Source organism: Salvia miltiorrhiza, chromosome 3 (genome assembly GCF_028751815.1).
Source record: "Salvia miltiorrhiza cultivar Shanhuang (shh) chromosome 3, IMPLAD_Smil_shh, whole genome shotgun sequence".
NCBI lineage: Eukaryota > Viridiplantae > Streptophyta > Magnoliopsida > Lamiales > Lamiaceae > Salvia > Salvia miltiorrhiza.
Genome location: NC_080389.1, coordinates 15,153,073 through 15,174,445, shown reverse-complemented (window position 1 = coordinate 15,174,445; position 21,373 = coordinate 15,153,073). Strand labels below are relative to the sequence as shown.

Below are 21,373 nucleotides of genomic sequence, written 5' to 3'. Positions count from 1 at the left end.
GTGTGATGTGAAGGATAGGCGGGATAATACTCCGCCACCACCACCGCAACATGAGAGGAGAGTCAAAAAAATATTGAACTTTCGAAACAAGAGTCTAGAACATAGGACCCTAAGTTTAAGCTTTTAGCTTGCTGGTATGAACTTAAGTTTTGTTAAATATAGTATGTTGAGGGTTTAGAAGACACAGAATTTCCAAGTTCGGGATAGTATATCCCGTGTGACTGGGGAGTGATTATGTTGGACCTGGCCAGTCCGCATGATCCAAATCTCAGTAGACGTGTTTTGGGTTTATAAACCCATGTGTTTCAACTTTCGGTTGAAAAGCCAGATGGGTTCTTACTCTAGGTCATTTTTGTTCGACCTGGTAGTTACTTCATTCTACCATCTGGTCATTCATTTGAGTCTCTTGAACAATTTGTTTTGATGTTGTTCTAGGATTGAACCCTTACAACTTTTGAGTTATCCTAGTAGATTCTTTTGATGTATAAGACTAGTGAGAGGCACGTCAGAGGACTTTAACACCCGAGCAACTGGTAAACTACACCTGAGAACAATTCAAGGCTACTCTTGAGAAATAGGTACCAAGGAGTACAGTAAGCAGCGAGAGGCTGATTATCGAAGTTTGATGCAAGGAAAGAAATCGGTTGTAGAGTATAACCGAGAATTCTGTGAGCTATCACGATTTGCTCATCAGAAGATGGATACTGATGAAGAGATGTCTGAGTTTTATGTGCCGGTTTAAGGCAGGACTTTAAGGTAGTATGGGCAAGTTATTAGATGCACCAGTTGGAATCCTGTTTAATACAGGAGCCTCGCATTTTTAAGTGTTTGAAGCATGTTACCTTCAAACTCGAACCAAAACGAGCTAGTCCCGAGTTGAGAGTAATCACTCCTGTAGGAAGAGCTACTACAGTTTCTCACATGATTTCTAAAATAGAGTTTGAGTTAGGATCACTAAAGATGAAAACAAGAACCTTGCACTTAATGCCTATGTGGAACGTAGACATTATTCTAAGGATGGACTGGTTAGCAGAGAACTTTGCCCCGATTGATTGTAAGAAGAGACAGATAACTTTCCAACCACCTGGGAAGGAACAGACATGTTTTCAAGGCATTGATAGAAAGAAGAGAGTTCCAATCGTTTCGGCACTTCAGGCGTCGAAATTGGTAAAGAAGAAAGGAGCACAAGCTTACCTAGTTTACTTGAAGGATGAAGGAGAATCAAGTAAAAACTTTGAGGATGTAGCAGTGGTAAGGGAATATAGAGATGTATTTCCCGAGGTCTTACCAGGATTGCCACCAACAAGACAGTTGGAGTTCACTATTGACCTAGAACCTGGATCAGCACTAGTGTCAAAGGCACCCTATAGAATGGCGCCTAAGGAGCTACAAGAGCTGAAGATTCAGCTACAAGAATTGCTCGAGTTAGGTTTTATTAGACCTAGTGTATCCCCGTGGGGAGCACCAGTCCTTTTTGTCAAAAAGAAGGATGGCACGTTAAGAATGTGCATAGATTATCGAGAGCTGAATAAATTGACACTCAAGAACAAATATCCTTTGCCGAGGATAGATGACTTGTTTGATCAATTACGAGGAGCGAGCTTTTTCTTGAAAGTTGACTTGGGATCAGATTACCACCAGTTGAAATTTTGACAGAAGGATATACCTAAGACAGCTTTTCAAATGAGCTATGAGCATTATGAGTTCATAGTTATGCCATTCGGTTTGACGAAGGCACCAGTAGTTTTCATGGATCACATGAATCGAGTTTTCATCAATAACTGGATAAATTTGTCCTAGTTTTCATAGATGATATTCTCATCTATTCGAAGAATGAGCAGGAGCGCCAAAACATTTGAGAACGATGTTAGAAACGCTAAGAGTTGAGAAGTTTTTTTTTTTTTGCCAAATTCACCAAGTGCGAGTTTTGGTTGAACGAAGTAACTTTTCTAGGACATATTGTATCATCCGAAGAAATTAAAGTTGACCCCGCTAAGGTACAAGCTGTACATGAGTGGAGATCACCAACTACGCCTAACGAGATTCACAACTTTTTAGGCTTAGCAGGATACCATCAGAGGTTTATTGAAGGATTTTCCATGATAGCAAGACCGAGAAAAGAAGCTAAGTACAATTGGAAAGAGGAGTGTAAAGAGAGTTTTTAAGAGCTTAAAGGAAATTGACTACAGCACCAGTGCTGCTAGTCCCGGAAATGGATAAAGAGTATACCATCTACAAAGATGCGTCAAAGAATGGGCTAGGATGTGTTTTGATGCAAGAAGGAAGAGTTATAGTCTATGCATCACGACAACTTAGACCCCACGAGATAAATTATCCAACGCATGATTTAGAGCTTGCAGCCGTTGTGCATGCCCTGAAAATTTGGAGACATCACTCTACGGAGTTAGATGTGAGATTTTCACGGACCACAAAACTTTGAAATACTTTTTCAAACATAAGGATATTAACATGAGGTAAAGGAGATGGCTCGAATTAGTAAAGGATGTTAAATGCGACATTAACTATCACCCTGGTAAGGCCAATGTAGTAGCCGATGCATTGAGCCGAAAGATCTCGTCAAAGTTAGGATGTCTTCTCACGAGAGAGAATGAGCTTATAAAGGACTTTGACAAGATGAGGATAGAGATGATAAAACCACCAGGGACGATAGCAAGTATTGTTGCGATGATGCCTAGTTTGAGGAAAATGGTGATTGAAGCACAAGGAAAGATGAGACAATGAACAAGTTACGAGAAAGGATAAGAGCATGAGATCTCAAGAGTTATCAAAAAGCATCAGACAATGCTATCTTATTTGAGGGGAGAATATGCATTCCCCGCGATGATGAACTTAAGAATACGATCATGAGTGAGACTCATGACACGCCTTACACCGCCCACCCAGGAGGCACAAAGATGTATCAGGTTGTGAAAAATAGATTTTTGTGGGACGGAATGAAATGAGACATAGCTTCGTTTGTAGAGCGATGCTTAGCTTGTCAGCAAGTGAAAGCATTACACCAACGACCCTATGGGAAGTTAAAACCGTTGGAGATTCCCGAGTGGAAATGGGATCACATAGCGATGGATTTTGTGATAGCTTTACCAAAAAGTCAAAGAGGAAATACAACAATTTGGGTGATTGTAGATCGACTAACAAAATCTGCACATTTCATACCGATCCTAATCGCGTATGGACCAGATAAGTTAGCACAATTGTATGTTCGTGACATTATAAGATTGCATTGAGTACCGGTGTAGATCACCTCAAAAAAAAAATATTACATCACGTTTTTGGATGAGTTACATAAAGAGTTGGGTACAAGGATGAATTTTAGCATAGCAGACGATAGAAGATATGATAAGAACTACTATCCTTGATAGAGGAGTAAATCGGGAGAATGTGTTGCCACTAATTGAGTTTGCCTATAAGATGTGAGACAAAGTTTCGAGATAGGAGACAAAGTTTTTTTTTAAGGTTTCACCCTCAAAGGGGATGCATAGATTTGGAGTTAAAGGACAACTTAGACCCAGAGTTATAAGTCCTTACGAGATATTGCAAAAGATAGGTCCAATAGCGTATAGGTTGGCTTTGCCACCTAGCTTTGGAAATGTGCATAACGTATTTCACGTGTCACAATTGAGAGGATATATATATATTTTCGACCCAAACCATGTGGTTTACTAAGAAGAAATGATCTTAGAACCAGACTTGAGTTATGAAGAGAGACCTCAGATGATGCTAGATCATAAAATTCGGCAATTGAGTAATAAGTCGATTGCATTGGATAAGGTCCAATGGAGATATGATAGTTAGAAAGAAGTGGAAAGAGAGCTTGAGGATAAGATGTGAGAGAAGTACCCGAAACATTTAGCAGAGATATGCAAATTTCGGGACGAAATTTTTGTTAAGAGGGGTAGTATGTAGTAGCTCGCTCTTTTATTATATTTAAATCCAGTAATACGATAATTATTATTTCATCTTTCAGTAAATCAAGTCCAGTAATTATTTATGATTTAAATTCAGCTTATGACACTGGATTATATTCTAATTGAAGCAGGTTATTATTTTATTACTAAGCCAGTTAGCTTCGCGTGAGTAAAACCGCGATGAGAATTATTGAGTAAACCAATAATTATTCAATTCAGATTCATAACTGACTTAGCTAAGTCATGTTATTTATTAATCACAATAGAATTATTTTTCTATTATTATTATTATTACTTGAGTCGCGGATTTTTTTTTATCTTCGGAAGCAAATTACATCTACATTTTTTTTCAGATTTATTTTAAATGAAACGCATGATATTAGCAAGACCAGAGATCGATATTCAAGATACGTGATTAATGGGAATAATCAATGTTTGATTGCAAACATGCAATTTTATTAGCAAAACTCGAGATTAGTATTACAGATACACAAGATATAGATTTACCGAAGACTGAAGGATTTTCTTCACTTTACTCCTACCATATAGTTAGTACACGCAGCAATAAAGAAAAGAAAAAGGGGAAGGGAAAGAGAAAGGTGTGTGTGTACACATAGAATAAAATAGCTGCAACAACAGTAGTTCTGATAACACTCATGTCCCATCCTTTCCCCTGTAGCTTGCGGCGCTTGCGGCTGGAGCAGTAAGGGGTCTTTCAACCACCCTCTATCAGCCACCCTATGACAGCCTATCTACCCCTTTATACTACACCCAACAATCCCTTCAAATTTCCTTAGTGCACAAGAATTTGAAGAAAGAAAGAGAGAGCAGAAGAATTTGCTGCTGCTACCAGACTTCAAGGGAGGGTAAGCTTTGGCTTTAACTCCCCATTCCATTCTTAATCAACCTGCATTTATTAAGATGAACCCACAATTCTTTTCAGCTTCTTCCCCAATGAATTCAACAGCAACAACAGAAGGCCAACCATGCACCAAACATTCGCAAAGCATTCAAGGTATTCATTGAGCTCCATATACTACTTTCCCATCATACATGCTCTACACTTAAGCTTGATAAACAAACTACTATGGCTAGTTTTAACCACTGCATAATCAAATTATAGAAATGCTAGAGCTCAATAGAATTATGAACTGGGTTACAACAAACTTTGAGTTTCGTTCACAATAGAGTATTAAGAATGAACTTAGCTTTCATTAAGGAGGGGAGGCTGCCCTGTTTCGCCGAACCGAGGAGCATTGGCGGAGGCAGAGCTCTACTGCTCGTCGGGCGAGATCAGGGGAGAACCCGGCGACGACGACGGTGAGGCTCTCGCCAGTTCACAGAGCGGCAGCGGAGGTTACCACGTCGATTCGTCAGGCAGGAGTTAGGGCTCCGATTCCAAATCTAGATTGAACATGTGTACGTCTGCCTTGGGTGGAGAAAAGAGAAAGCAGAGCCATGAGGCGACAAACATCGCCGGATTTAGGAACAGATGCGGCATCGCGGGAGAAGATGCCGGCCGTTCTCCGGCTTCCGGATTCAGACGGCGGCGATTTCGATTCAGGAGGAAAATTAGGACTTTCTTTTCTTTCCTTTTCAGTCGATTGAGGGCGGAAATTGGGAGGAGAAATGGAAGGATGGCCATACAGCTCCGCCGGCCTTCAACAGCAGCGACGCCGCCGGAACCTCTAGAGAGGGGGCTGAGCCTCCGAAATCGAAAGAGGAGAGGGAGATGCAAGCTCGGTTTCATGAGGAAATCGAAGGCAGACAAGAGAGAGAGCAGAGCGCCGGACTCAGGCGCGGCGACGGCCGGAGCCAGAAGCGGCAGAAGACCTTACGGGAATGAGCTGTTGAACGATAAAGAGAGAGAGAGATAGAGAGAGAGAGGATGATTGTTAAAGAAGAAGAAAGAGTTGGGCCATCTGATTTTTATCTCTTTGGGCCGAAAATTTGGGCCTTCATTTTAATTATGTGGGCTGCATATCTAAATTGATAATGGGCTGTATTTAATTAGTTTGGGCTAGAGTTAATTTTTATTTGGACTGCCATTATTTTTTTTGGCTTAAAATCAGGCCCAATTTAAGGATAGCCTAGATTAATCTATTAATTAAATTGAGCTAATTCTAATTATTGATTAATTTAGAATGAGGCTATTAATTAGTAAGTGAGTTAGAATACTCTAAGATGAGCGGATTAATTATTTATCCACCCTCATGAGACGATCCTCAATTAGTTAATTTTATTTAATCCGACAATTAAGATTTATAATAGAATCTTCCAGATTATTATCTCAGAATAATAATTATCGGAATATGAGTCATGCATAGTTAAATTATGCATTCTCATTATTTGAGAATTTTCCGTGAGTTAAATTCTTACTTTATATTCTCGGATTAAAGGTCAAGCACAAGAGTACGAGCTAGTCAAGGATTCTTTGCTATCAGGTGGGCATTACTTTCATATATATCAAATGAGTTTAAATGTTACGTTCAAGCAAGTTATTTCATGATAAAATCTTTGAGTTAAAGTTATTTCAAGTATTGTCTTGCCATAAAATGTTTCAATTTTAGTATGATATCTATCTGCTTTGGCTTTGCCAATGATGCAATCGAATTCGGGTCCTGAGCAGTTGATAGCTATCCTGCCAGGACTAGTGTACACCAGTGACCGTGAGTCATCTAGCGGGTTGGCCGGTCAAGTGTCCGTGAGAGGTGGCCACCTCTCCGGCACACAGCTCCAGATATGATAGATTACAAGAGAACTTAGTCTGCAGACGAACCTTAAGAATCACAAATGAATTTAGTAAGCTTGGGCCTTTTTAGCGAAAAACCCCCTTGCTGTACTATTTATGATGGCATGACAGTTTACAGTCTTTAAGCATGTATTTTATACCTAGGCATACGTGCCCACTGAGTGCTTTTGTACTCAGCCCTGCATATGTTTTCTAAATGTGCAGGTTGAGCTGATGTGATGATGGTGCTGCAATGAGCGGAGTCTCCAGGGTTGTTAATAAATATTTAACCTGTCTAGAATATGTCTTCATACATATGTCTAGCTACTTTCCGCTGCAAAATGTTGTTGATGTTATAGTATGTTATGTCATACTTTGAGTCTTAAGATAATGGTTTCATATGATGTATAACTTGATTAATGATATTAATTAAGTTTTATGCTGTCTTTCATAGACTGTTTTCAATTGAGTATTAATGAATAAAAATGACGAGTTTTATTAAGATGAGTAAGTTTTACGGCTATAAATGACGCCCCTTTTCTTCCCCTTCTTCTTTAACCCCATCCCTAGTCGCGGATCACTCGGCCTAACTATCCCTAGTTAGGGCGGGCTGTGACAAGCTTGCAGGATTAAGGTGGGTGTTTGTGTGTTATTATCATCCCTGTGTTTGTGATTATCTTCCTTGTTCTTTCACGATTGTGGGCTGTAGTTTTATCAGATAGCTTGCAGATAGCTTGTAGGATTTGGAGTTGGCCGGTTAATCGGTTAACCGGTCTGAAAACCGGTTCGGTTTTCGGTTATCATTTTGGCTTTTAATCGGTTCCGGTTAACCGGTAAACCGGTTCGGTTATAACCGAACCGGACCGATTACCAGCCCTAGCTCTCTCCATCCGGGCTCTTAAATTTTATTTTATATCTTTTATTTATTTTAATGTATTCTTCAATTAATTCTAATAGTAAATTTAACAACATAAATTTAATTAAAATTAAAATTAAAATTACATTATTTAAAAAAATATTACTCTCTCCGTCCCAAACGAAATGTCTTGTTTTCCTTTTTGGGCTGTCCCAAACAAAATGTCATGTTTTCTTTTTTGGCAATACACACTCTCTCTATACTTAATATTTAAATAATTTCCGCCAACCCACTTTATCTACTTTATACACATTTTTTAATCTCCGTGCCGAAAAGAAATAGGACATTTCGTTTGGGATTGAGAGAGTACAATATTTTAGAAAAAATAATTTCTACGATTTATGGCTCGATGAGACCAAATCATGTCCATATATGCTCGACAAAAAAAAGAACCATTGCATTGCACACACCCAATCATCTCTCTTCTTGAGCTCGGTGCACAATTGAAATCCTGAAGCGCGTCACTTAGGGCTGTAAACAAATCAAGCCACTCGCGAACTATTCGGAGCTCGGCTCGAGAAAAGCTCGTTCAAGTTCGTTTAGAGAAGCTCGTAAAATAAACAAACCAAACTTGAGCTTAGTAGTATTCAACTCGTTAGCTCGTGAACATGTTCGTCAAGTGATTCAGCTTGAAAAATATAAATTATTAGTAGACATAACTTATATTTATCCACTAAAATTAATAATTGTATTAAATATCTAATTAATTTTATTTGTTATAAGAAAATAATTAATATATTTATTATTTTAAATAAAATAATTTATTTTTAAAATAAAATAATCAATATTTTGAATATAAATATAAATTTAGAAAGTTCGTATAGACTCGATTAGGCTCGTGAGCCTCAAAGTATTCGGTAAGTAAAGTTCGGGATTCGATTCGATACTTAACAAATTAAACTTGAGCACACCACTATTCGGTTCGATTACACCCCTAGCGCCACTGAGGTGGGGCTCGCGCGAGCCGGGTGCGGGCGCGCACCCGCTCTCCGAGTCCCACTACGGATGCTCTGGTTACTCGGATCTTGATTCCGATCAACCAAACGCGGCATAGCAAGAAATTTGGTAGTCTGCCATTGGTCCAGATAGACAACACAGTCATTTTATAATCTTACCGAATATGCCAGCTAGGCAAGAGGCGACGGCTGAATAAAATAAGGGGTAAAAATGTCATCCCCACAAACCCACCAGCCACATCATCGATAATCATTGTCAACAGCTTTCCACAAACAAGAGAAGCAACTTTACCTTCACATTTTCTTCTTCATTTTGGTCTATGCAGTCTACTAATCTTGCCAACAAAGGTTTTCTTCTTTTTTTTCCTTGTAATATTTCGTTTGTAGTTGCAATTGTCTCTTTTTTGGGAGCTCTTTTAGCTTGATTTTAAGTCAATTTTGATGCAGAGCAGAATTAGTTTATATGCGCTTTTCTTAATTTACTGTCGGTATTGACGTTTATGATTATGATTATGATTTTTAGATAGCTCTTATCTAGTATTCGTGATGTTTTTGTCGAGATCATGCTTAATTTCGTCTGTTTCTGTTGGTTAATCAATTGTAGGTTCATTCCTTTCTTTTTCCAGGGTTTATGTATTTTCCTAGTCAACCCTGGGCTTGTGAGAGGGGATTTTTCTGGGAATAACTGGAGGGATAGGTTAATTGACTATTTTTGAAATTATGTTAGTAATTTCTGCAAAAATAGGGAAGTATTTTGGATATGTAGTTTCCTCTTGGATTATGACTATATTAAGGTGCTCCTGTAAGATATTCTTTTCGTTAAAGTTAATTTGAATTATTAACGGAGCGTGACAAGTTTAGCTGACACTTTTATGAGTATTGACACAAGTGCTTATAACTAAGCACGTTTTGTCGAATATGAAGACAAGCGTTCTGTGCAACATTTAGATTTCAGCGGTTGTTAATCTGTACAATACGGATGTTTGTGATTTATTCAAGCATTGAAGAGTAATTATCTATGGGGAACTGGGGAATGTGATGGGGGCAGTAAGCCATTGATGTTGTAGGATTTCTCATAAATTTATTTTCTGCCAGCTGAATGATATAAGGCTTACTAGGGAAAGTGATCTTCATGGGTGATGGTCCTCGAGGAATTCAAGTCTTCCCTGATTATTTTGCAGCATCAACTTCTTGTTCAGGCTCTCCTCCAACTCCAAGCCAAGCATCACCATCTGCCACAGAGTTGAGGTGCTTTTTCTTTGCAGAACAATAATAAAGAAATTGGACTTATGTGACTTAAAATTGATTGCTAGTATTTGTTTGCTTTAGCTTAGATCTCAGAGTCTCACATCAGCTCGTAGAAGATTAAAAAGTGCCAGATCGATGCTGAACTTGTTTAATTTAAGGGGACGCTTGTCTTGGAAATTAGGCGCAAATGGTGAGGAAAAGGTAAAAGTAACCCAAATACTACTTGGTTGGAAATTCAGTTTTCAGTTTCTGTTTTCCGACAACTCAAACATTGCGGTTAGCAGGTTGTATTAAGTGCTGTGGAGGTGGAATCTCTTCGTTCAGAAATAGCTTCTTTAGAAGAAAGAGAATCTCACTTTAAAGCTCAGTAAGCAAGCTTCATTCTGCATTTTAACTTGCCTACTTACCCACTAATCTGCTCCCCGTCTTCTACTTTCTTCATTGTTTTATTATATCTTCTGTCTTGCCTTCTTGTGATGTAAGCTCATTTTTCCAGACTGAGTTTCACTATTGATCAAACATCACCTAAACTTATTAGTTATTACTCCCCAATAGACCCCTCGTAGGTTAGGAGTTACATGGACACACTTATGTAATATGCACATATGCGTGTGGGAGTATCTGTATGCATTTACCTCCAGGGTTGGCATCTGAAGATGGTTGTCAGTCCAGAGGCATTTACTCTTGAGTATTAGCCTACATAGATTAAAAAATAATATAAGCTAATCCATTGTTTACTAAGATGGATTGACACTTTGAGATATCCCAAGGTCCTTGTTAATTTTCTATCATTTGAGCTAATTTTGCTTGATTCATATCCCATTCAAAGGGTTAATGAGGATAAAAATACTCAATCGTGTATATTATCAATAACTAAAAGTAAACTCCCCCTCAATGTAATAATTGAATCTACATTTTCCGTGATTCTTTGAAAGCTTCAGATGCGTGTGCTTTTTCAGATTGAATGATTCTTTCTCAGCACTCACTGCTTGGTTTTCTTTAGGATCATTTTAGTCGACCTCTCTTTACAATCTGAAAAGTCCACCATTCAAGTTTTAGATTGTTTCTTATGTATACAGGCTAGAGCATATAGATGAAATTCTGAGATCTGCGCGTCTGTCAGGCTATCTGTACTTGCGGATGGTAAGTTGATCTATCTCATGTCAACATTTTCTTGTTTTCCCGACCATTTCTATTTTGTCTGCTTATGTGTTCTGTTCTTATTTGTAGAGATGGGCAGCATTACCTGGAGAACAACCTCCCATAGATGATACTGAAGTTGATGATTGGCTTCCACGCTTCATTGTCCTTCATGGATCATGCATCTATTTGTATATGAAAGCCACAGGTAGTTGATCTAAAACATAGGTTCTCTTATTGGATTAATTGATATTTAGTACTCCTTCCGTCCCATTAATAACGTCTCAAAAAATTGGGGCACACAAATTAAGGAATGGTTGTTTAGGCAATAAAATGGTGATACATTATTTCCTTTTGTGGAGTTAGACATTATAAATGGGACAACCCAAAAAGGAAATTGAGACGTAATCAATGGGACGGAGGGAGTTTATCTTTAGTTTATGCTATTAGCTTGTTTACTTATAACTGGGAATCTTATAATCCAGTTACTGAACAAGGTTTGGCCAGAGAAGCTTTGCTAATTAAAATTTCTTTTATCAAACTAAATAACTAGTGATATATATTTACAATGGATTTTAATTGCATGAGCATACTATCTCATCTTATGGTGTATGTGGTGCTTCACTTTCATGGCGACTCGTGAGTCCTTGACATACTTCCATTACTGTGATAGCCTCAAAACAACCTTCATCCTCATGATGTAGATAAACAAATTATATTTCTGCCTTGATCCAACTATCTTTTCCTAGTTAATAATGATGCTATAACTTTCTTTTTCCTGCATTAAATTCGCTGTTTTAGATTTCCTTGAGCTATTCACTTTGTTCTTCTCTGATTTGCGTTTTATTTAAATAAAATTTCTTTTTGACATTGGCACAATGCATCTCTTGTACTGTTGTACACAACATCCGTCCTATGTTTTTAATACCCTTGGCTTTCAACAGTTCAAGTTTTTATATTTTATTTTTGTTGTATTTATTCTGCAGATTTAAGTCCGCAGGACTCCACTATCCTATCTGATGTTGTTGAAGTCGGTCGTCTTCCTTGCTTAACACTAGAAGATGAAGCATCTCGATATTGCTTTTATATCTTAACACGCCATGGGCTGCGATATGAATGCTCAAGCAAATCCAAGATACAAGTATGTCAAGTTTTCCTACATGATTACCTATCCAAACGGTTTTTTTTGGTTAAAGTATTTTGAAAGCATCATGAAAGCTCATCAACAATATGAAAGAAAATAAATCAGGTATAAAATTAAAGGTTACTACTATAAAATGACTAGTATTCTATGATCACAGAAAGATGTAACGTAAGAGAGGTCAATTGAATATCCCATACATTGGCTGTGGTTTGAACAAGAATTAGCAGAAGTATAATTCATTTGCTCTCTACTAATATCACTTTTCTGGTGCATGCCCTTATCTACATGTCCCTATGCGCTCGATCTTCAGGTTGATTCATGGTTGGAAGCACTGCAGATTGATTGCAAGTTGGCACTCGATCCTGACGATCTGAACGAACCAAAGGTGTGATTTGGTTTATCTTATATGGATCGCCTGTGCATATATATGTCCAGATTCTTAAAATTCTATAAAGCATCACAAAATGATTCTTGTTACCACTTTGTATGTAGCCTATTCTATCATGGATCAGAGACAATAAACGTTTTCATCATGTACATATCCTGTTTCAGGCTTGAATTTTTTAGCACTGTATTTAACAGATTTTGACTCATAATATTTGTGAAGTTTTAGTTATTATTTTACGTAATTTTATTCATCCAGGGCAATGCTTAACTGAAATTAACTAAGGTGGTGGATAAACAGGAATGGAATGATGAATAAACATAAAATTCTTCGATACAAACTGCATATTTGTTTAAATTTAGCTTTTCAATTTTTTCCTTTTTATAAATGAATCGAATATCTATAATTTGAACATCAATTGCTTTAGCAGGTAGCACCAGCTTTACAACTCTTAAAAAGAAGTGTTAATAGTCTGAGAAATTATTGAATTACGACCACAATTACGTTAAAACTGGAACAATAGTTGTTCTTTGTTAAAATTATGCCTTATAATCAAAATATAAAACAGTCTGCATCAAAGGAAAATTCCAACGGTAGGTAGCCCAAAGTTAGTAGAATGACGTTAACTTTCCTAGCATGTACATATAATATGCCACAATCTCTTTTAGGTACAAGATACATTTAATATCATAAAAAACTATACATTTATTACATACACTTAACCAAAGGAGGGTAAAATAAAATCATTAAAGCCTCAAATTTATCATTTGAATTGGACCTTCTCAATAATTTAATAATATCTTTTCTTTTAGATAAATTATATAAGTAAATAAAGAAAATTCAAAATTCAAGCAATGAAGGACTCGAACCTAGAATCTCAAGTGGTGAACATTAAGTATCTTTATATTTTTTTTTCTCTCTCTTTTCAAGATATTCCGAATAAAGGGAAATTGATGGTCCAGAAATCTCAGCTTTTTTTTTTCCTACTTTTAGGGATCAAATTTTACAATACTAGTGGGTAACCCGTCGAAATTCGACGGGTATCCTTTAACGTAATAATTTTAAAGTTTTGATATATTAATAAGTTTTTAAATAATTAATATATTATGAGATGATAATATTAACTAACATATTTAATTAGAATAAGAGTCTCCACAGCAACGCTCTGACGCCCGACACGAACCCCCTCCACCCCTTCCCCCATTGCATCTGGTCTTTTGTTTTGAGTCCGACTTAAAAGAAAGAAAATATAGGACGTGTTCTATGCACTCATCATATTAAAATTGTATCTTTTCTTTTTTATTTTTTTATTACAAAATTTATCTATAAATACTACTTATTTTATTGTAACTAAAATGTAATATTTAAATTTTAATTTTAATGAAATGTTTGATTTAAAAAATGAAGATGTTAATTTGAATAAAATAAAAATAAAATTATTATTGAAAAATAAGTTTACATTATATTTCAAACTATAAGAGGAGTAAATACAGTATGGCTCCACTTAACCCGGCCCTTTCCACACGAATTTAAAAATCACACAAGAGTTAGCAACTTTGCAGAGAAGAAGACATCAGAAACACCTGTGCACTCTACAAATAACCGTTTATCCAAGAACCGCATAAATCCAGATTAATAAATTACCTGAATTGATAAATTCCTCCACCGAATAGTGTGGAATATTATTTAGAAACTATAGAATAGAATGAAGAAAAATTCCACAAATTCAAAACTAACTATAGAATACAATAAAGAAAAATTCCTCAAATTCAAAACTCACAAAAGATAGTACATATTCGGTGCCAGATTCCACCACAAAATACAAAAAGAGGGGAGAAAGAATGTGATCAGTTAACTCCACAACACACATTAAAATGAATTAAAAGTTAACTAAATCAGAAATACTTATTTCATTAAATTTGAATTTACATTCCCAGGTGCTTCATTTCTTTTAGATGAATCATGAATCCATTATTCAATACATTCCCTCATTAAAACTATTTATGCCAACTTTGAACTGCAAAAGCTAATATGAAATATGCAGGTAGTTTGTTTGGTGACATATAAACAACTATTAGCATCGTTTTTCCAAGCTGCAGGACCATCCCAAACGACCCAGGCCAGCTCATGCTATGTTAACCATTGCAGAACTGCAATCTGCAATATATGGAAAGTGTGTGTGTGTAAGTAGATGCGAATCTGTATGTATGCAAAATCCCACGAATAGTGTAGATTCCAGCATTTTATGTGTTATAATAATGCATGATTTATTATACAATACTCATATATAAATAATACATTGAATATGCTAAAGTGAACTTTTACACTATAGGACCAATAGAATTCTAAATTTACCCCTAATTATAATGGTAGAAAAATAAAACTCATGAGCATAAACACATGGACATCCCAACGGTTTGATAATCATAACTCTTAAGAGTCAACGCAACCTTGAAGCATTAAATAGAACTTCATCCGGAGAATTGATTCATCAACCGTGGAGCACGGCTACAATATACGGCAACAATTAAAGCAGCAAAAAAGGGCATATTTTGACAATCACAAAACAAAAAACACACGTTACAGGTAAAGCAACAATTTTTTCCAACATGATCACAGGGACAGAAACAAAAAATTCATAAGAGCAACAACCCGAAGCAGGATAGTAAATGCATTGATACTCCTCAACCAATACAACAATCCCACCAAAAATGTATAATCATGCATAGACTCTATAAAATAAATGTCAACCAATACAACAATCCCACCAATAGTAAATGTTGTTTTACGTCTATATAAATTTACAACAATCCCACCAAAACATCAACCAATATCAAAATGTGATCCTAATAGTCCAAGGAAAGAACAGCTTTGAGATAGAAATTAAAATTCCAGATGAATGAGCATTTTAAATTTAGCAAACAGTAATAAGATCGAGTCATTGTGCTGCTGCCACCAATTTAATATTTTTTTCTCAATCAAGAATTCAATAGAATGAAACAGATTTCAGATGCAGAAGCTCTGGTAGAGATATTCAATAGAAAGTTGTGGCACAAAGAAAGCAGCAAACAATACGTGCGAGATTAGTAGTCGATTTCAGACAGGGGAGGCGGGCGACGCCAATTTCAGACAGGATATTATTGTTTACTCTATTGGCCAGTTCAATCATAGACTCACATGTAAACATATGGCATAATAAACTTCTTGTAGATGCCTAACAAATAGAAAGACACAATAACACTAAAGTTACAAAATTGAAAACACCACCAATATATGAAAATTAGATACAAAATTGAAAGCACCAGTTTCAATTACAAAATAAACGAATCAATAACCAAAACCAATCATATAGTTCCTCATCATCTCGAAAAACACCAGATCAGAATACCATGGGTTTCAAAACTACCCCTACCAGAAGCAATGATCAATAGACGGAAGTAATACATGTGGAACTCAATCAATTTCTAAGCATGTTCCCAACATACTGCACATAGGCAGTAAACAATTATTAGTTTACCTGTTTGTGTGAGACTCTCCTTTCACTTGTGAGAGCCCGGGGTGGCTGCCTTGTTCGTCGAGGCAGAGGAGTCTCTGACGACGGCACATGGACAGTGGCGAGTCTTCAGGAAGGGGAGGCAAGTTTGAGCGACGGCCCTCACCGAGTTTTGGAGCTCAAGGACGGTTTCCGGGCTCAAGGACGGCCTATAGTCGCGCCAGAATTTATAGCTCAAAATTACAAATCGAAATTTAAATATCTAATGCAGTTTAATTTGCCAAATTGTTCATCATACATATATTCTGATAATTGAGTTAAAAAAATAGTAATAAAATAAAATTGATATAATGTATACCTTGAGAAATAAGCAAAAGGAGCAATAAGCAAGAAGACAGTAGAATGTGCTGCTGTAAAACTCAATGCGGCAATAAACTTCTCATTCAAACTAATGAATTTATAGCTAAAATGTAAGTTATAAAGTTTCCATTGTTAAACCTAAACCCTAAGAATTTGCTCGATAGGTAAATCTTTCCAAATTTTCATATTTCTAAAATTTAGTACTTATCATAGTGAAATGTAATCTTTCCTAACATAATAATTTTCCATTGTTAAATCTAAACCCTAAAAATTGACAGATTATTGATCGATTGGTAAATCTTTCCAAAATTTCATTATTCCATAATTGAGCACTAATCATAGTCAAATATAATCTTTCCTAATTGAATACTTACCATGGCGAGGCGGCGGACTGTGTCGACCTCGGCGGTGGCCGGCGTGGCGAAGCGAATCGCGGCGGGAGGCAGAACGAACGGGTTTTGATGATTTTCAGATTATTGGCGAGTCGATTCGAAAGGAGGTGGCAGATCGCGGAATCGCGGGGAATGGGAAAATGGAGGTGGAAGATGGCGGCGACGGCGAAGGCGGTGGCCGGCGCGGCGAAGGCGGCAGTGGCGGTGAGAGTTGCAGAGTTCTGGTTTTCCCCAAATTTTGGGAAGGTGGCAGATCAGATGGCTGGCGGGGAAATCACGGTGGAGGGAAAGAGGTGCCATATTTCGATAGTGGCCGGCGCGGCGAAGGCGGTGGTGGCGGTGAGAGTTTCAGGGGATTGTGGTGGAGGCAACTGGTCATGGTTTTTGAGGTTTGGGATGGAATGGAGATGGCGACTGATCATGGTATTTGAGATTAACGATATTAAATGTAAAATATGAATAAACTTAAAAGAAATTACGTGGAATTAATTTGCCACGTAAGATTAATGATATTAAGTCAGAAGCTCTAGAATTGCATGAATTTTAAACCTTGAATTCTTAAGCATGTCATGTAGGACCCCGGATTAAGGAGAGCGCAGGAATCCTTAATCGTATTATATATTGAATATTGATACTGCACTTTTTCGGAGGGAATAAGATTTGGGTCGGCCCAACAATTTGGATAGGCCTCCTTTTCATCTTCTTCTGATTTTTAAGCCTTTTACCCAACCGACGAAATCTTCACTAACTTTAAACAATTCCTTGAAAGGCGTGAAACTGCAGCAGCTAATACCGGGTCCAATTATGTTTGCATCAAGTACAACTCTTCTATGCGTTCTCATTTCTCAACAATAACTCCATTTTGCTCTCACAAGAAAAAGAAAAAAGAACGATATGTCTCGATTTACCTTTATTTTGTCATCATTTATTGGTTAAATGTGTGTTTTGCAGGAGGAATGAATTTCTAATAGAAATATTCGACTATTTTGACTTATATACTAATTTTCTATAATGACTTTTCTCAAGTGTGCTCTCACTTAACATGAACATTAATAACACCGTCATTTTTATTCATAATTATCACTTTGAGGTATGTGTTTATGTGCTTTCAAGGGTTCTCAGTTATATATATATAAAATCGCAATTTCATCATAATTATCACTTTGATTCAAAATAATTACAATTTTTAGTATTTATAAGCATCGTCACTTTGATAGCTATTAATTTTTGTCTTTACTAAATAGCCATTTGATATGGTGGTTTTGCCGAAAAACTTTCTACTTTCTACTAGTTAAATTTTGTTGCTGAGCTATTGAGTATTTAAATAAAAATGCTTGTATTGTATGTGTTCGAATTTTTCTCATCATTTTGATTGAAAAGTATCATGAACAAAAAAAAAAAAACTATAAAAGCAACATTTTTTTATTTTATTTTTCTTTTGAGTTGATTTGAGAGCTATAAACGCAACAAAATTTATCCCTAAACGTGATAAACGCAAAACCTAAAACCCTAACCATAAAGAGAAATTAATTAATGTACAAAAATGAAAAATATACTAAGCCAAATAAATGTGGGAAGTTTATCTTGGTTTCAACGGTGTTACCAAACACGGTGTTAGTCACAGAAAGCCACATAAAAACGGAAGCTATCACTCTTCTTTGAACTTCCTTTCCGCACTCTCTCGCTTGCCGCAACCACCACTTCGAGTTTCTCTCTGCTCCAAATTTAGATCGACATTTTCTGGAAATGAGGTCTCAGATTCTCAGATCTGCGAGATCTTTCGTCTCCGCTGCTTCGAAGCAGTCCTCTCGTTCATTTTCGGGTAAATTGCAGTTTTTTTTCCTGCTATTTTATCAGTGAAATTTATGAAATTGTGACGTTCAGCTTTAAATCGGTTGTGATCAGATAATCGTTGATGTTGATTTGACATAACTAGAGGTCTGAGATTTAAACGAATCGTGTGCGTTTGTTAATCATGTGTTTGACTGATTGTTGAGGTGTCGGCTGGTGCTATGTCAAAAGTAGATTGATTGTTTGAATGAAATTCGTGAAGAAAGTAACTCTGTTTTTTCTAGTGGAAAATCATATGGTGAATGTGGAAAAGTTTGCCATTTGTGGATGTTCTTGTTCGTGATAATATGATGTGCACTGATTGATCTGCACCACTACCTCTGCTTAAATGCATTTTAATCCATTCCTTTTTCCAATTTCTAGTACAGTCTCGTGCAGTTTGTTTATCGCGCTTCCCGCTGAACACACACACACACACACACACACACACACATATATATATATAAATGCTTGTTTGCTTCTGAGAAACTAAGGAAATTTTGTATTTCAGGAGGGAGAGCTGCAGCTGCAGCGGCAGTAGTATCAAGCCGAGGAAGAGCATCATCTCTCGCTTCATTCGGTGCATCCGAGTCAGGAAATGCGTATAGGGGTTGGATTACGGGTGCCCTTGCCCTTCCAGCGGCAGGTCTGGGGAATGCCCCTTTTTCGCAAAAATGTTTTCAAATAATTCTTATCGTGTGTTGGTGTGTATATGGTATATTTTGATCGAAATGTAGATGATATTAGCTTGTTATGGTTGCTGTGGTGGGTTTCTTACTCCCTCTAAGTGCGTATGCCATTTAATCGTGGTGCAGAGTTCAAGCCATACCTTTTCAATTAGTGAATTAACAGTCTGTCATCTACCCACTTATGCATGTTCAATTACTGACTAGGGAATCAATGCTTAAATAATGTAATGCAATGTTCAAATCGAGCAGCTATCACTTCTAGCTAGTAGTAGAGGGCAAAGTTGCTCTACTACGATGGTTAGAATTGTGGGTGTTTTTTGTATACTCAACTGACAAGATATTTCTTTTACAAACTACAAGAAATTTCTGGTTTTTGTTCATCTGCTCCCCATAGTGACATCGTTTCACCCCCTGTAAAATCGGAGATGCTTGGTCCTTATCAAAGTCATGACTTGTGCATAATGCAGTATTTATCCATAGACCGTGTCAGTTTTTGCATCACCCACATTTGAGTTCCTGCTAATTTTTTTCAAGATGTAAATCAAAACATTTTTAAGGGCCATATTCATTTATCTTTGTTTTCATTTTTTTTTAATGCTACAGCTGTCATGCTACAAGACCAGGAGGCGCATGCTGCTGCGGTATGTATTCTCATATTTCCTTGTCTTATCGCACTTGTTTCATGGAAATATTTTATGTTCAACTCTGTCTGACTGGCATTCTGTTTCTTCTGCTTGCTTCTCCCTAAGATGGAGCGAACTTTTATTGCCATCAAGCCAGATGGAGTGCAAAGAGGACTGGTAAGTGGTGTCCACTCTCGCACTTTCTCTGTTTAAGATTCTTTCGTCTAAATCTGGTTCAGAGGCGTGGTAAGTGAAGTTAAATATATTTTTTCCTGAGTTCACTTGACATTTGAATTGAAGAAACAAAAGAACACATCTATCTATAGACCCCAACCCCATTCCCTATCCCCACCATTACTTTATATAGGGTGATTGTCTGGGCCTGCTACACTCTCCAGACATTTTGACAAACTCTCTGTTGAATTCAGATCTCAGAAATTGTTTCCCGGTTTGAACGAAAAGGTTTTAAGCTTGTGGCCATCAAGATAGTGGTTCCGTCAAAGGATTTCGCCAAGAAGCATTATCATGACCTCAGCGAAAGACCTTTCTTCAATGGGTTGTGCGATTTCCTCAGCTCTGGACCAGTCATTGCCATGGTTAGAAGAGCTCAGCTCCCATATGATTTATTCGCAAGAAAGTTTTAAGAGTTTACCTAACTTGTAGTATATATCTCCGTGCTCCTTTAGGTCTGGGAAGGCGAGGGGGTGATCAAGTATGGACGTAAACTCATTGGCGCCACAGACCCTCAGAAATCAGAACCCGGAACCATCAGAGGAGATCTTGCCGTTGTGGTTGGGAGGTATGCATACTGGCAAGACGACATAATCTCCAAGAACTTGCTCATTTTGTCTTGTCCTGATTTTGAACTACTTTTTTTGTTTTCTTCAAGGAATATAATTCATGGTAGTGATGGCCCTGAGACAGCCAAGGATGAAATCAACCTATGGTTTAAACCTGAGGAGTTGGTGAATTACACTAGCAATGCTGAGAAGTGGCTCTATGGCGACAATTAGTGGCCTTATTTTTGTTATTTGATAATTAAAACCCAAAATTAGGGCTGTGATGATTTTGGTGGAAGCAAAATGATGGGAACAATAAGCTTCCTATAGGCAAAGTGATGACAACAGGATAAGAAATCAACTGTTCCAATAATGTGTTATTGAACCTCTGTTTTACCACTTGGGTCTATACATTTTTGGATCTTATCGATTAAATCCATTTCCAGTATCGGTGGATTTTGTGCATTTTATATTTAAATTTGTGCAAAAGTGTAAATTATGTATTGAGTCTAATTAGTTTTGTTTGGTTGGAAAAGTAACAGAGTGATTGAAATTTATTTTTGAATTTTTAACGGAATTGAAATTTGAATATATTGAACCTAAATTAGTTTTGCTCCCGTGTAGGGAGACATTATTTTGTTTAAATAAATATTATTTAATTTTTTTTTATATTTAAAATTCAATCATTTATTAATTTAATGTTATATGGATATCAAATTCTATATGTTGAATAATATATGCGTAAAGCAATTATTGCT

The 21,373-nt window shown here is 36.9% G+C and overlaps 2 protein-coding genes and 1 long non-coding RNA gene across 5 annotated transcripts; 2 read left to right on the top strand and 1 right to left on the bottom strand.

Annotated features, from left to right (window-relative positions):
• The first annotated feature begins 8,720 nt into the window (after positions 1-8,720).
• LOC131017801 (uncharacterized) lies at positions 8,721-12,693 on the top strand. 3 transcript variants are annotated; one of them, XM_057946532.1, is made up of 8 exons: positions 8,721-8,880; positions 9,628-9,780; positions 9,867-9,981; positions 10,065-10,147; positions 10,860-10,923; positions 11,011-11,128; positions 11,907-12,061; positions 12,375-12,693. In XM_057946532.1, exons 2-8 carry the CDS (start codon positions 9,665-9,667, stop codon positions 12,453-12,455), a joined length of 732 nt encoding a protein of 243 aa, XP_057802515.1. In that variant the 5' UTR covers positions 8,721-8,880; positions 9,628-9,664; the 3' UTR covers positions 12,456-12,693. The 3 variants fall into 3 exon arrangements, with proteins under 3 accessions (XP_057802515.1, XP_057802516.1, XP_057802517.1); XM_057946533.1 differs by having other exon boundaries at positions 8,871-9,020; XM_057946534.1 differs by lacking the exon at positions 8,721-8,880 and having other exon boundaries at positions 9,720-9,780; positions 9,862-9,981.
• A 1,631-nt stretch (positions 12,694-14,324) lies between these two features.
• Positions 14,325-17,155, bottom strand: LOC131017804 (uncharacterized). The gene is made up of 3 exons (XR_009099861.1): positions 16,677-17,155; positions 15,967-16,151; positions 14,325-14,606 (listed from the first exon to the last, which is right to left on the bottom strand). It is a non-coding gene; the product is annotated as an uncharacterized LOC131017804 (long non-coding RNA).
• A 979-nt stretch (positions 17,156-18,134) lies between these two features.
• Positions 18,135-21,063, top strand: LOC131017803 (nucleoside diphosphate kinase 3-like). The gene is made up of 7 exons (XM_057946535.1): positions 18,135-18,516; positions 19,036-19,170; positions 19,817-19,854; positions 19,963-20,013; positions 20,265-20,432; positions 20,523-20,635; positions 20,726-21,063. Exons 1-7 carry the CDS (start codon positions 18,441-18,443, stop codon positions 20,847-20,849), a joined length of 705 nt encoding a protein of 234 aa, XP_057802518.1. The 5' UTR covers positions 18,135-18,440; the 3' UTR covers positions 20,850-21,063.
• The last annotated feature ends 310 nt before the right edge of the window (positions 21,064-21,373 follow it).

What these genes read in the sequence shown, in the direction of transcription:
- LOC131017801 (XM_057946532.1), top strand. Translation starts at nt 9,665, where the DNA reads ATGGGTGATGGTCCTCGAGGAATTCAAGTCTTCCCTGATTATTTTGCA. An exon ending in GCGCAAATGGTGAGGAAAAG is followed by an intron (nt 9,982 to 10,064) that starts GTAAAAGTAACC and finishes TGCGGTTAGCAG; the next exon opens with GTTGTATTAAGTGCTGTGGA. An exon ending in GCTATCTGTACTTGCGGATG is followed by an intron (nt 10,924 to 11,010) that starts GTAAGTTGATCT and finishes TCTTATTTGTAG; the next exon opens with AGATGGGCAGCATTACCTGG.
- LOC131017803 (XM_057946535.1), top strand. Translation starts at nt 18,441, where the DNA reads ATGAGGTCTCAGATTCTCAGATCTGCGAGATCTTTCGTCTCCGCTGCT. An exon ending in AGGAGGCGCATGCTGCTGCG is followed by an intron (nt 19,855 to 19,962) that starts GTATGTATTCTC and finishes CTTCTCCCTAAG; the next exon opens with ATGGAGCGAACTTTTATTGC. An exon ending in ATGGAGTGCAAAGAGGACTG is followed by an intron (nt 20,014 to 20,264) that starts GTAAGTGGTGTC and finishes TGTTGAATTCAG; the next exon opens with ATCTCAGAAATTGTTTCCCG.